At 36.1% G+C, this 13,711-nt stretch overlaps 3 protein-coding genes across 5 annotated transcripts in view; all 3 read left to right on the top strand.

Moving 5' to 3' along the window:
* Nucleotides 1-1,902: 1,902 nt before the first annotated feature.
* Nucleotides 1,903-7,324, top strand: LOC129794739 (uncharacterized). 2 transcript variants are annotated; one of them, XM_055835594.1, is made up of 5 exons: nucleotides 1,903-2,787; nucleotides 4,888-5,088; nucleotides 5,188-5,514; nucleotides 5,591-5,828; nucleotides 6,557-7,324. In XM_055835594.1, the coding sequence occupies exons 1-5, from the start codon at nucleotides 2,668-2,670 to the stop codon at nucleotides 6,745-6,747; spliced, it is 1,077 nt and encodes a 358-aa protein (XP_055691569.1). In that variant the 5' UTR covers nucleotides 1,903-2,667; the 3' UTR covers nucleotides 6,748-7,324. The 2 variants fall into 2 exon arrangements, with proteins under 2 accessions (XP_055691569.1, XP_055691568.1); XM_055835593.1 differs by having other exon boundaries at nucleotides 1,903-2,823.
* A 1,554-nt stretch (nucleotides 7,325-8,878) lies between these two features.
* LOC129794757 (enoyl-CoA hydratase domain-containing protein 3, mitochondrial) lies at nucleotides 8,879-10,055 on the top strand. The gene is made up of 4 exons (XM_055835613.1): nucleotides 8,879-9,060; nucleotides 9,138-9,276; nucleotides 9,344-9,534; nucleotides 9,614-10,055. The coding sequence occupies exons 1-4, from the start codon at nucleotides 8,942-8,944 to the stop codon at nucleotides 10,005-10,007; spliced, it is 843 nt and encodes a 280-aa protein (XP_055691588.1). The 5' UTR covers nucleotides 8,879-8,941; the 3' UTR covers nucleotides 10,008-10,055.
* A 779-nt stretch (nucleotides 10,056-10,834) lies between these two features.
* LOC129794683 (muscle M-line assembly protein unc-89) overlaps nucleotides 10,835-13,711 on the top strand; it is a 28,143-nt gene continuing 25,266 nt past the window's right edge. For both annotated transcript variants that reach the window (XM_055835504.1, XM_055835503.1), the window contains exon 1: nucleotides 10,835-11,462. In XM_055835504.1, the coding sequence (XP_055691479.1) occupies nucleotides 11,432-11,462 (31 nt within the window). In that variant the 5' untranslated portion in view covers nucleotides 10,835-11,431. The remainder of the gene's footprint in view (nucleotides 11,463-13,711) is intronic.

The raw sequence follows: 13,711 nt of genomic DNA, 5'->3' as shown, positions 1-13,711 counted from the left end.
CCTGTTCTTGAATGCCCTTGACCTAGAAAAAGGGGAGGAAGATGAAGAAGGAAAGAAAGGATATCAAAAATCCTCTGATATCATTGGAAATGATCCTGATCTAACAAATAATCTGCTGGAAATAGTCTAAAAACTCAGGTTCTGATATAAGAAATGCAAAAAAAATTGATTTATTATCTAACTAAGAAGCATTTTTTTAATATAATAAGCAATCTTCTTTAAATCTTAAAGAATAAAGAGTGATTTTTTGATATTAGAAAAGATCTTTTGATCCTAGAATTTATCTTCTAGTTTGTCTTCTTGTCTGAACCAAGTAAAGATATTTCTATCTGAGAAACAACCTTTGTTAATAACCAAAATTAGCCCTTTTGCGTCAACTAGCTTAACTAAATGTGAAACATCGGGAGGAATCCACAAATATCTTTGGCCTAGTTGATTTTTTTTCTATGTTAGGCCTCTGTTTTATAGGCCAGACTTAACTTTTCTAAGGCTAAGCTATAATGGTTTTAAGGTTAAGTCAATTTGAATCAGGACAGAATGAATTTTTCTTTAAATATTTTGCAAAAACGAAAAAATATTTTTCCACCAGTTAGCGTCAAAAGTCGGACCTCAGTCCAGAATTAACTTTGAAACTCATATATTCGATTGTTGGCTAAACGACTGTTCTTTTAAAACTTAAACCTAGGTTTTAAAACTTAATTTTTATTAAGCCAAACTACGATGTTCAAAAATAAATTGTACAGAAAATCGTTTTTCCACCGGTCAGCGTTGGAAACTTAAGTCTGACATAAGAAAAGACTAGACTAACTTCAAGGAACAAAAGCCTGATTATAGAATGAAAAAACTTGGGCCAAGCTCACAAAACATAAAAGTCTGATCTTAACAAACTTAAGTCTAGCTTAAAAAACCTAAAAGTTTTATCCAAACAAACTTAAGCTACTAATTAAAATAAAAAACTAAGTTAAAGTTTTGAGGATTAAAAAAATTAAAGTTACCTTTAAAAAACTCAAGCCCGACCTAGTTATGTTTGAAAACTTTCAGATTAGCTAATAAAAAAGTTAGGCCTAGCCTAAAAACTTAAATCCATCTTTAGAAACCTTGTTAGAAACTTAAGCCAGACTTTTAGTAGAGAATTTCACCTGTGAGAAAAGTTCTCACACTTAAAACAATCACGAAATAAATTTCGTGCTAAAATAAACTGAATATTTCAGTGTTTCACGGAGTCACGAAAGGGTTTTAACAATCCTCTAAATGGTATAAGAACAATGTAAAGTTGATTTAACGACCGTGATGATTTGTTAGGAAAAATTTCATCGGAAAAGCGGTCAAGACGCATTTCCAATAATATTCATCTTTAGGCTCAATAAAAGAACAATATTCTAATAAATTTCCACCCCCAGTACATTTCCCATTACTTTTTCTCTCAGTGAAGAAAAAACTAAGGAAAAATCAAAGGAAATTGGTTGAAATCTTTGGGCGAAAACCCTAATTTTCCATTGAAAAATTTCCCTCAAAACTCCGTAACTTTGCTACAAAAATTTTCCTCAATTCAGACTCAAACCTCCCCTGAGAGACTTTTGTGAAAATTTCCTTCTACAACCACCCTGTCTGTATCCTGTGTAAAAGGGGTTGTTGTTGAATTTATTTCCCCTTGTGCTATTTTTGGGATTTTTCTATCCTTCCCTTTTGTCCTTCTCACCCCTCCTGAGAGGAACAAATGAAGGAAGAAATATTTTTTCAATAGGAATGAACGTTAGAGGGATGAAATTGAGCGAATTGAGGGTTCTCTTGAATGCACAGGAGTTGAGTGTGTATTGGGGTGCCTGATGTGAGGGGTAGCAGCCGATGTCCTTCCGAATGGAATTTCCCATTGAATTTTCCCCCAAAGATGGTCGCAAAATATCCCTCAATGGCGCCTAATTCTCACGCATTCAGCTGTAAGTGCTTATAGGAAGAAAATTTGCGAGATTTTTTTTTTTAATTTAGAAACTTTCCTTGAGAAAGTGAATTTGTGACTAATTGCCGTGAACTGACTACACGGCCTTGTTCAGGTGAGGGCACAAAGGATGTGCTGTGGATGTTTTTTTGCTGTTAAATAGGGGCGTTTAGAGGGTGCTTTTCGCGTGTGTGTTTTCCGCAGTGATTTTCTGCATTGTTGCCGTTGGAGTTGTCAAAGAGATTTTCGCGTGTTCTCAAACCCCATCCACGGGGGTTGCTGAAGGTGCTGTTCGTCCTACCCCAAAGTTTTCATTATCAAAAAAAATTTTTAAAAATGTCCCGAGAGTGTGAAGGGATTGTGATACGAGAGGGCCCAATTTAGATGGGGTAGTGCACCCTCCTGCCAAAGCCAAAGTAGAGCAATAATTGTGAAGTGGATGGTGGTGGCCTAAAAGAGTGTCCCTGGTGTACGTGTGTGTGTGTGTGTGTGTATGTGTGTCTTGCAGGAAAACCTCCCGCAACATCGCAGGGACGCAATTTGAGGCAATTTTCAGTGGAGGCTCACCCTGGAGGTGCCCCCCCTCGCGCACTCAAGAACAAGGAATTGCGGGAGTCAAAAAGGGGCGAACAAATCACAACGCAACATTCAAAAAAAATTCAGTTGGGTGGCGCGCGCGTGGAAAATAAACCTGGACCCGGTGATGGGGGTTGGAGGAACCCCCATGAGAAATGCAACAACCCCGGTACATGCCATCGGTTTCTGATCTGTACGGGACGGATGAGATAGAATTTCTCCTGGAAGAAATACGAGACTTAGAACCGGCCTGCTGTCAGCTAGAAGATATTCAGGTACACGATGATGACGATTGTGTAGAAAATCCGCACGTGAGTATTGCACTTTCACTTTTCCACATCATACCACCACCACCCCACACTGCCCTCCCACTGACCCCCTGACCCCCCAAGGACCTCCACGTGGAATTTTTTCGCCACAAAACATTTTTTTCTTCAACTTCTTTCTCACCTTAACATTAATTCATTTTGCATACAAAACATGTGCTGTGTTGCTGCTAAGAAGCGAAAGTCAGCTGCAAAGCTTTTTTTATTATTTTGTCCATATTTCTTTCTTGGAATCCACCAACAACACAACACCCCCACCCATGGGGTTGTTTTCCCGCCCCCATCCCCATCTAAAGCAATTAGGTTAATTAGAAGGAAGCATAAAGGGGGAAAAAAGAGAGTCCCTTTATTTACACATCGTTCCATTGATCGATTTTGGATGCCCTTCCCACCACCCCAAAACCACCCTCAAAAAAATTCCCTAAAAAAATGACACACAAAATTGCCTCTCGCTTCGAACAAAATGCTATTAATAAATGCCATTTAATCTATTAGCGTTTCATTTTATTTCGCAAAAAAATTCGAAAATCATTTTGGCAATTGGAAAGAAATAGGAAAAGGCATTCCATCCATTTCGTGAAGTGAAAAAAAATAACGTGGGGATTTTTTTAACCCTTTCACAACAGTAGGACATGCAGGGGATTGGCCTAAATCTCATCTTAATATGAGGCTAAATTAAAAATTTTTTATAAAAGAAAAGAAAATTTAAATCTTTCTTCTCATAAAATATTTAACGCGTAAGGAATTTAATCAATTGTAAAAAATTCGGGTTTTTGGTCAAACTTTTTCAATTCATTTTTTAAAAGGAGTCTATTCATTTTTTGCTTGTTCCTTGATATTTATCAATACACGCCTTTACAGCCAAAAGCTTTGATAGAGCGAGTAATAAAATATCCATAAAAAGTCATTTAAGAAAGATTTGTTAGAAAATAAAAATGAAACATTCACACCTTCATTGTAAATATTTTCCCTTCAACACTTGAGGGATTCAATACCTTTAACCCTTCGTTTACTATGAGGGGTAGGTGACTGATCCCAGAGCTATATTTTTCGATAAATTGCGCCTTAGTTCTTAGAGGTATAGAACCAAGCTTTTGGAAATATAATTCCTTGGTTATCTGAGAAGATTGTCGATTTTTTTAGCTAAAAGAAAATCGTTTTAAGTTAAATCTCAGTATTTCTAAACCAGAACAAACTTCTTTAAGTTAGACTACAGTTTTCTTCAAACTAGGTTTAAGTTTTTAAAATCAGTCCTAAGAATTTTAAGCAAAGCTTTTTTTGTAGACTATAGTCTATAGACTTAAGTTTCTTTTAAAGTCAGGCTTTTAAGGTTTCAAGGTTAGATCATGCTGAACTGAACTGAGTGTGAATACATCTTAAAGGTCTAACCTAAAGAAACTAAGGTTTGGCTTAAGAATTGAATAAATTAAATTAATTTTTAAGGCAGAGGCGTCACCAGGGTATGAATTCTCTAAAACTGAAAAACTCCTGAAGGCTTTTGCGCTTTAAAAGAAACGTGAAAACCGGGAAAATCTTACGGGAGTTTATCACGAGAGGATTTCACTTTTAGAAAATACAGCCCCAGGAGTGTTTGAATTTCAAAAGACCCCCCAAAGTTCAGCTTTTTCTTTAGGGATTTATTTTTCTATAATCCCTTTTTCTTCCCGTCTGACATCATAAATTTTTAACAAAAACATTTTTTTTAGACCTGAAGAAGAATCCTTATCTCTTAAACCAAAAAATCAGACTCTTCTTTTTTTCCACATCATGAATCGAATCATAATTTTCCTCACATTTCCTCCATTGAACTGGAAGAATGCCTTTTCCTTAAAAAGAATTTCTTTAAAAATGAAATCAAAAGAATATTTTATAAATTTAATACATAATTTATTTTCCCAAATCATTGTAAAATATTCATAAAATTCATCATGCTTCTCTTTAGATTCTAGTTTAGTTCATTTCTTCTTCTCTAGAGAAGAATCTTTCCGTGCAGAGAGAGAGAGGAGTTTGTGGAATAAGATGTTGCCCATATTTTGATTCCTCTTGTAGGACTTTGAAATAGCTGGCAGCAGAGCCGGAGAGTTGTCTTTATCATTGGAATCACCAATTGGAACGGTGACTTCGTGGGATTCGCACGCTCAGTACCGCGCCAGGCTGGGGAACATGCAGGTACCCTGGGGAGGTGTTCAGTTGCACTGCGACACGACGCACCTCAAAACTCCCACAGGGATTGTTCGTATCCTGCTTGTGGTGAGTTTGATTTTCTTTCTCTTCCTTTTTGGTGAATTTTTTTTTAAATTTTTAATGAGGAGTTTCCTTCAAATTTTCCTTTTTTTGTATTTTTTTTAGGTCTCCTCGGCCATTTGCCTGGCGTGTGAGTGCTCAGCGGGAACTGTTCAAGTTGGCCTCTTCCTGCTACCCTTAATTGGTCGACTACGTCTGATGGTGTTCTGTGCGCTCTTCTCCCTCCTCCTGACGTGCTTGATGCTCTTCCTGGACATCTCCCACATTGCCCTCGTGCTGCCCTTCAATTGGGCTCGTGTCAATGCATGGGTGTACCTCAGCATTGGGCTCATCTTCATCCTGGGCTCATCACTCCTCCTACACATGGTTCTCTTTGCTGAGGCATTCATCTGGGTACCGCGTCACACCAAAGACACCCTCTTCGTGTCAGCCGTTAGTATTTAAATCCTTTTTATTCCTTTTAACGTTTTCTGTAGCATTTATTAAACTATATTCCCTTTTTGGGCAGATCATCGGATACGTGTGCGCCCTGGAGGCCTTCCTTCTGTCCGCCTTCACGCAGTGCCCGTCCAAGTATCGCCAAGTGCCGGACGATCCCAGCGAGGCGCTAGATCGCGAATTGAGTCCACTTAGCACATCCGAAGTACCCAATCACACCCACACAGATGGTCTCAATTCAAATAATTCGCTCCTAAAGGCCACGACGCCCACTACGTCGATTTGCAACCAAAAGCCTTACATTCCCGGTAAGTTTCAATAGAAAGAATTGAAAAAAAAACGAGCGTTTTCTGTTCGTTAGACTGCAGTTGTTTGAAATTCAAACTAAAAAACGTCTGACAATGTCAAATGAAATTGACAGAAGTTGCTCAGAAAAAAGTCTACGAAAGTTAAATGATAAAACTAAAAAAAGCTTCAATTGGAGATTTCAATTGCTTCTATTTCCGGTTCTATCGAACCGATTTAAGTAATTTCGGATTCATCTGAAAGAACATTTGAGAGCACGTGAGAGTTTACTCAAATTCATTTTTTTTAATTGCCTTTGTTCAAAAAAAAATCAAGAAAACATTGTTTCCAACATAACCTAATTTTTTTTTAATTTAGTTTTCATGGATTTCTCTTAAATATATTTTTTTTCTCATTTCTGTACGTTAGACTGCAGTTGTTTGAAATTCAAAATAAAAACGTCAAATTAAGTCTGCGATCGTAAGATGATAAAACAAAGAAAAAGTTTCAATTGGAGATTTCAATTGCTCCTATTTCCGGTTCTATCGAACCGATTTAAGTAATTTTGGATTCATTTGAAAGATCTTTTAAGAGCACATGATAGTTTACTCAAATTCAATTGATTTTTAATTGCCTCTGTCCAAAAAATCAAAAAAAAAACATTCTTTACATCATAACCTCAAATTTTGTTTTAAATAATGTTTTCATGGATTTCTCTCAAATACATTTTTTTCATCTTTTTTCATTGCAGCCAAACGTCCAGATCAGGCTTTCAATAAAGCCCCAACGCTGGGTAATCCCCAAAAATCTAGCAATCGCAATCGCCAAGGTTACCACTACCAACCAATTGCGTCCACATCCCAACAGAGTCCAACATTTGTCCTCGACAATTCGATCCCCGGATCGTCCATTAAGTCGAAATCTAATACATCTAGTGCGTGATAATTTATGTGCAAACACACTGATTAAAAAAAATGAGAATGTATTCAGAGTTTAGAACCTGTAATGGTTCAACCCCCGATAGTGAATTGCTGAGAAATCTTTTTTTGGCCCCCCAAGAAAAAAAAGATATAAAGATAACAGATATAGAGAAAAAATGTATAATCGAGTAAATTATATATATATCACTTGAATGTAAACTATATATATAAAAAAAATGAAACTTTGAACAGGTAACGTTAGTTATTTCGGAATTGCGCCGCATTAACACACTCTTTATTCCTCCCACAAATGGGAGGAACACAATAAAAAATGTGCGCAACAAAGGCATTATTTGTATTTTGAAAATAACGATGAAAAAATTAGTTTAGGGTGTTTTAAAAAAATCTCAAATATTCTTCATATAAATTGACCTCTTTTCCATTAAAAAAAAAAACAAAATGAAGAAAACTCTCACTGTAAAATCCTCTTTAGTCACCTTCGTTGTAGGGGAGAATGTAATTTTTTTCTTTGGAGAGTCGTGTAAAGCCATAGGGTGTCTCAAAGAAAAGACACGAAATAAAGCAGAATTTGAAGAAAATTCGTTAGTTTCATTTTTTATGGATTAATTTGGTTTTCAGGAGAAAATTTGGAAATTTAATTCAAATACCATCGAAATAAATAATTGATTTAGTCAATAAATGCTCAATCATGATTGAGTCAATTATATTCATCAAATATTGATCAATAATTGATTAATAAATCATTTAAATCAGTCAATCGATTGATCAATTATTGACTATGGATTGACCAATCTCACTCAGATTAAATACTTATGTATGTTTGCTCAATAATTGATTCTCTGTGTGGACCTACTGTGAATGAGTCAATTTTAACTCAAACAATGATTGACCATAGATTGATCAAATGTTGACGAAATATAGTTTATTCTAGTGGTTATTTTCTTTGACGTAGTTTTTATGTGCTGTTTTGGTGGGAGCTGAGGTTCTCTCTCCGGGGGCGTCAAGGTCAACCAGCTTAGGTGTGATAACTCTCTTAAGATTTCTTTCGAAAAACTTGTAATCTCGGCTTAAATTTTTTTGCTTTCTGATTCAAATGTAAAATTTATCAAGATTAGTTTAATTTATTATTTTTTGGAACAATTTAAAAAATTAAATTGGCCACAATGGCCAGTAAAATCCTCCAAGGGTTAACAGAGGATATAATTTTTTCAGACATCCCCAATGTTTTTTAACCCTTGGAATGCGGAGCGGGGTCGTTGAACGACCCCAGCGCTATATTTCGTGCTATAACTCAATAAATATAAAATATACAGTTTCCATCTTTTGGAAATAAGTTCCTTGGTTATCTGAGGAGGTTGTGTAAAAATTTCAGCTCAATCTGACCACCACAAGAAAAGTTATGAAGGAAAATGTAGAAGAAGGGAATTCAAAAATTGGTGTAACGGCCATGCTGCGGAAAATTTCTCAGAATGAAGTTAGTCACATCATAAATCATATGGTTGAAGGGGGTTGAAGGGTTGTGTTTACTTTCTCACTATACCTTCTCAGTGTCAGAATTATCGTGAATAAGTAACATAAACAACATAAAACATAATTAGAAGCATATAAATGTGCAAAACAATAAAGAATATTCGAGAAATATTGCCATTTATCATGGTGCGGGAAGTGAGGGGAATGTGGGGAAGTAGTGAAAAAAAAATAGCAGTTGCGGTCAACTTCGTGGCAAATTTCTCACGAAGAAAGTGTGAAAAATGAGTGAAAAATGTTTTTCCCTAATATCTTCTTCTTCGTGTTTCCGGGTGGCGAATTTGTGATGCAAGGGGCAAGAGGACTATATAAGGAATCTATAGGCACTAACCCGACAACTCCAGGTTGTATAGTTTGGGAGAAAATTGGCCTTCTTTTTGGGGTCGTTCAACGACCCCACCTTCGCATTCTACGTAACTACCAAGGCCTCCGCATTCCAAAGGTTAAGCTTTTGCTTAGAAGAATATTTTTTAAACATTTTTCACGTTTAATTAATTAGCTTTAAATGGAATTTTTCGAATTTAAAATTTCATCATTATTATTCCACTATTACTCTGAGATTTCCATCAATTACAATACACAACTACCTGAAGGAACCGTGCGTGTTTATTGAACTTGTTGATCTTACAAACTACAAGAAATAATTCCATTCAAGAAACTCAATTGTGATGAATCGCATTTTTACCTCAAACTTCCGGAGATTTTCTTCAGCTGCCAGGACGAAGCTGACTCTTTGCACAGAGAAGGATGGCGTGAGGAATATTGTCCTGAATAATCCCAAAATGAGGTAAAAATTTTAGCCACTCGGTTTACCTTCTTGTGGAGGAAGTTTTCTTCATTCTTCATCTGATTCCTTTTTCTCAGAAATGCCCTCTCATTGGAAATGATGCAGGATATTTTGGGTGATTTAACGCACAATCTCGAGGATAAGTCCTTAAGGGTAATTGTCTTGTCATCCGTTGAGAGTCCCGTCTTCTCTGCTGGTCACAATCTCAAAGAATTGGTGAGGAGGTATTGAAGGAAAATTCTTTAGGGGGAAAGTTTAGGAGATTTTTTTGTTGCACTTTTAGGCACCAGATAAGAGTCAGGATGTCCACAGAGAAGTTTTCAGATTAGCTAATCGCCTAATGCTGGCCATGATTGAGGCACCTGTACCTGTAATTGGGAAAGTCGATGGACTAGCAGCAGCTGCTGGATGCCAATTGATTGCCAATTGTGATATGGTTGTATGTTCCTCCCGAAGTTCCTTCTCCACACCTGGGTATTGAAGCAGTGTGAAATCTCTTTCTCTCCAAATCTTCTAAAAAAGATTTTCTTGCAATTTCTTCTTGGATTTTTAGTGCCAATTTTGGGGTGTTTTGCTCAACTCCCGGTGTGGCTGTTGCAAGAAAAGTTTCACGCATGAAAGCAGCACAGATGCTCTTCACGGGACTCCCGGTTGATGCTGAAGAAGCTCTAAATTGTGGCCTTGTTAGCTCCGTTGTACCTCCTGAGGAGCTTGATGGTGCCGTGGAGAAAGTTTGTACGGCAATTTGTTCCAAAAGTCGCCCAGTTATTGCAATTGGAAAGAAATTCTTCTATCAGCAAATTGAAATGGGTACAAAGATGGCCTTTGAGGCAGCTGGTGAGGTCATGGTGCAGAATTTAGCTGAACCAGATGGTCAGGAGGGTGTTAGGAGTTTTGTGGAGAAGCGTAAGCCACAATGGAGCCATCGTGGATCAAAGAATGATTAATTGTAAGAAGAAATTCAAATAAATTTCCCTTTCTTTGTAAAAAAAAAAGTTTGCTCTATATTGAGTCAATATAACTATAACTAACTATAACTATACTATAAGCTATAACTCATTCTTTAGAACATTTTATGCTTTACAACTCTTTCTCAGATAATTTTGTGCTATTTAGCTAAGAAATAAGATATTTTGGGCATTTTTAAAACTCTTAAGTGACTTTTCTTGCCCCGCTTTCCCCTATAAAATGTGAAACTTTCAAAACTCTTTATCATAGATTTTTATGAAAGATTAAGGGCTCTGTTCGTTAATTTTACAGCCTTTGGAAAACTAAAGGATTGTATCCAAATCACTTTTACATAGTTTTCTTCCCCAAACGAGCATACAGCAGCAATCACATTGCTTTCCACCCGGTCTTTATCCGGGACTACAAGAAAATTGCATAATGATCTCACTCTGTTTTACCGTCCCAATGTTGCTCAGTCTGTTTTAAAGTTGAAATTGTGGCGCCAAAATGACCCCACTTTGTTGGATATTCCATCCCACACGTTTTCCAGCACGAGATCACCCACAAACTTCACCTAAAACATCCACAAAGAGCCATTTTGTAACATTTTTCAATTTCTGGCAAAAACTCCTGATTCTTGCGGGCATTTCGGGGTGCATTTTAAGGAGGAAAAACCACTAAAAGGTACAACATGTTTTTCCAACAAAATTTTCATCGCTATAGCTACGATAAGGGGGCAACAGATGCACCAGACTTGGCTGGTATGCGTGTGTGTTGGAGGAAAAATTGCCAGGTAGCGACTCGTTGAGTGCTTTATCGGTTCCCCAGTGCTGTGCGGGCAGGTAAATTGAGCAGACACGCGTTCGTGCTTTATTTTGGGATTCAACAACATTTTAGTGGGCAAAGAGGCACATAGAAAAAAATTCTCTTCAACTATCTCCCTGCATGCCCTATTCGCGTGACATTGGCGGCGTGGAAAGTTCAATCCTCAGAAGATTTCCCTTCGCGCGGGGGGAATTTTCTTTTGCGCAAAAAAAAATTTCCGTGGCGGTTTGTTTAATCAATTCCATTTGCACGCGACAACGGTTTCTTTTTTCGGTGTGTGGGCTGTGTTAAATCGATTTTTTCGTACCTCCAAACAAGCCCTATTTGTTGGGAAATACGGTGCGATAGAGAGAACGTTTTTCTTTTTTTGGGAAAAGCCACATTAATTTTCCATCGTTTGGAGACAAATAGATGAAAAAAGAAAGAAACTGCTGCGACAGAAAATAGAGGATGACCTAATCATTCTTTTCACCTCCTTTTAACAATTCTGTGTGCAAGAGTGTTGTGCGCGAAAATTCCAGTGTGACCTCACAGTTTAAAGTTTTCCTCTCTCAATAAATTTCCACACCCAAGAAAAAAAAGTTAAAACAGCACAAAAATGGATACAATGCTGTATGAAAGTGCAATGTGTAAGTAAAATTTGAGAAAACATCCCCAAAATATATAGAAAAGATCATTTTTTGGTCCATTTGTGAAGTTTTTTGTGGATAAATTTTCAACTTAAAAGATGCAAAAGAATAAAAAGTTTAATGGAGAAAAATTCACTTTAATGTGCCCTTGAAACAAATCCATAAAGTATGTTCAATTGAAATACATTTTGTCGCATAGGCACACACAAACACACACGAATATCGCCTAAAGTATTTTCCAATGAGGCGATCTTGAGAAAAAATTGCAAGTTTTTCTTGCATTTCCCAACACCATTACGTTGTTTTTCTTTTAACGTTAAATTACATCAAAGTCATGCTAATAGATCACGATTGTGTTGTGAAGATAATGTAAGAAAATCAAATGTATTTACATACAGATGGCGCGCTTTGATATATGAACCCACAGCTGGCACCATTTGTCAAGAAAAGGAGTTTATGCATTGCAATATGACAAAATTCATGAATTGAGGAGCAATTGGGACACTGTTTTGCTTGTAGAGGATGAAAAAGAATTAGATATTAGCAAGGAAATTTCTCATTTTTTCACTCTGAAATCATCTTTAAGAATAACCGGCAAAGATTTACCAAAAAGTTGCGCCGCCATTTTGTTTTTTTAGTCCTAAATATTTCAAGACATTCTCGCCACAACAAATACACTTTTGTTGCCTTAAAATAATATGATCGTTGAAGAATTTCTCGAGATTTTCTTCAAGTTTCGGAATCCACTAACTGCTCAAGGAGATTTTTGATACCTAACCTCAACTTGCAGGAGTGAAAAATCTGTCTTTGAGCAGAACAGTCTCGAGAAACTCTTCAACGATCGCATTAATTTTACGGCAACAAAAGTTGACAAAAATGTATTGAAAGATTTACAAAAACAAAAAAAAACAACATGGCGGCGCAATTTTATGCATTTTCGGCAAGTTTTCCGGCCTTTCCCAGCTGATTTCACAGTAAAAAGTCAGAATCTCAAAAAACTCTTCCCAGATCGCATTACTGAAAGCAACGAAGTGTTTCTGTTGTAGAAAAATGTTTTGAAAGATTTAACGAATAAAAATGTAAAATTGTGACGTAATTTTTGGATTTTTTGACAACATTTTTCCGAATTCTTTCGATGTAATTTTAAGGTAAATGGGAAGTTTTCTTATCCTAATAACAAGATTAAATGTGTCCCAAATGTTCCACGAATGAGGAAATTTTTCATATATCAATGCATAAACTCCTTTCGTCGCACGTGCTGGAGTCAAAGAGACGATCAATACTTTTAATAATTTAAAAAAGATAATTACAGAGTTTTAGACAAATAAATTTAAAGTATTTTAATCTTCCTTAATTAATTTTTCATTTATATTTTTTAAGAGTTTTAAATTTTCTCAAAGTACATAATATGCAAATCCCACACCTGACACCAATTGTTGCACGTTACAGTCTTCCTCTATCCCTAAAATTCACAAATAAAGTGAACAACTTCCTCTCGTAAAAAACAGCCATTACATTCACTTTCTATACAACCAAACAATGAGACGGAAAGATCTTTCCAATGAAATCTACTCGCAGAAAAAAAAAGTTCTCCAGAAAACCTTGATGGTGGCTTCGAACTGACTAATTTGGATTTCTAGCGTCATTCAGCCCATGAGAGAACATTCACTGAATAACAAATAAACTCTCAATCATTTCGAGGGGCGAGAAAAAAAGCAAATTCACCCGCCAGAGGAACAATATAATAAAATTCTTCTTTTTTTATTACTTTGTCGCCTATCACGGAATGATAAGAGAAACAATTGAAAGAGATATAAAAATAAATTCAAATAAGAAAGTATAATTATGGCAATTGAGATCGTACCAAAGGCACACATTGAGCGCATATTTGCATAAGAAAATGAAAGCAAAAAAAATATGTAATGTGAAAGAAAAAATTCAAAAAATTGCAGAATATTCCACAAAATGGCAAAATTTGTGAAATTCTTCAACACCACTCTCATCAACAAGTTGCAAAGCTCAAGCATGAATTTTATGTAAGATCACTTGAAAGTGAAAATAATTTAGAGAGCATTTGGAGAATGGGGCAAATGTGGAGTGTTTAAAATATTATTCAATGATCATTGTAATGAAATAAATTACTTTATAAAGAGATTGCGAAGGGATAGACAATTATTCTATCAATAGAACTTCAGAAATTATTGGAAAAAGCTGAAGAAGAAGACCAAAATCAAGACAAATTATTTAAC

This window comes from Lutzomyia longipalpis, chromosome 4, assembly GCF_024334085.1.
Source record: "Lutzomyia longipalpis isolate SR_M1_2022 chromosome 4, ASM2433408v1".
Classification (NCBI taxonomy): domain Eukaryota; kingdom Metazoa; phylum Arthropoda; class Insecta; order Diptera; family Psychodidae; genus Lutzomyia; species Lutzomyia longipalpis.
The sequence above is the reverse complement of the archived record's forward strand: the minus strand, read 5'-3'. Positions and strand labels throughout refer to the sequence as shown.

Bases quoted from the DNA above. Each gene is read 5' to 3' on its own strand.
- LOC129794739 (XM_055835593.1), top strand. From the start codon at position 2,668: ATGCAACAACCCCGGTACATGCCATCGGTTTCTGATCTGTACGGGACG. The intron at 5,089-5,187 runs GTGAGTTTGATT...TATTTTTTTTAG, and splicing joins TTGTTCGTATCCTGCTTGTG to GTCTCCTCGGCCATTTGCCT. The intron at 5,515-5,590 runs GTTAGTATTTAA...CTTTTTGGGCAG, and splicing joins ACACCCTCTTCGTGTCAGCC to ATCATCGGATACGTGTGCGC.
- LOC129794757 (XM_055835613.1), top strand. From the start codon at position 8,942: ATGAATCGCATTTTTACCTCAAACTTCCGGAGATTTTCTTCAGCTGCC. The intron at 9,277-9,343 runs GTGAGGAGGTAT...TTGCACTTTTAG, and splicing joins GTCACAATCTCAAAGAATTG to GCACCAGATAAGAGTCAGGA. The intron at 9,535-9,613 runs GTATTGAAGCAG...TTGGATTTTTAG, and splicing joins AGTTCCTTCTCCACACCTGG to TGCCAATTTTGGGGTGTTTT.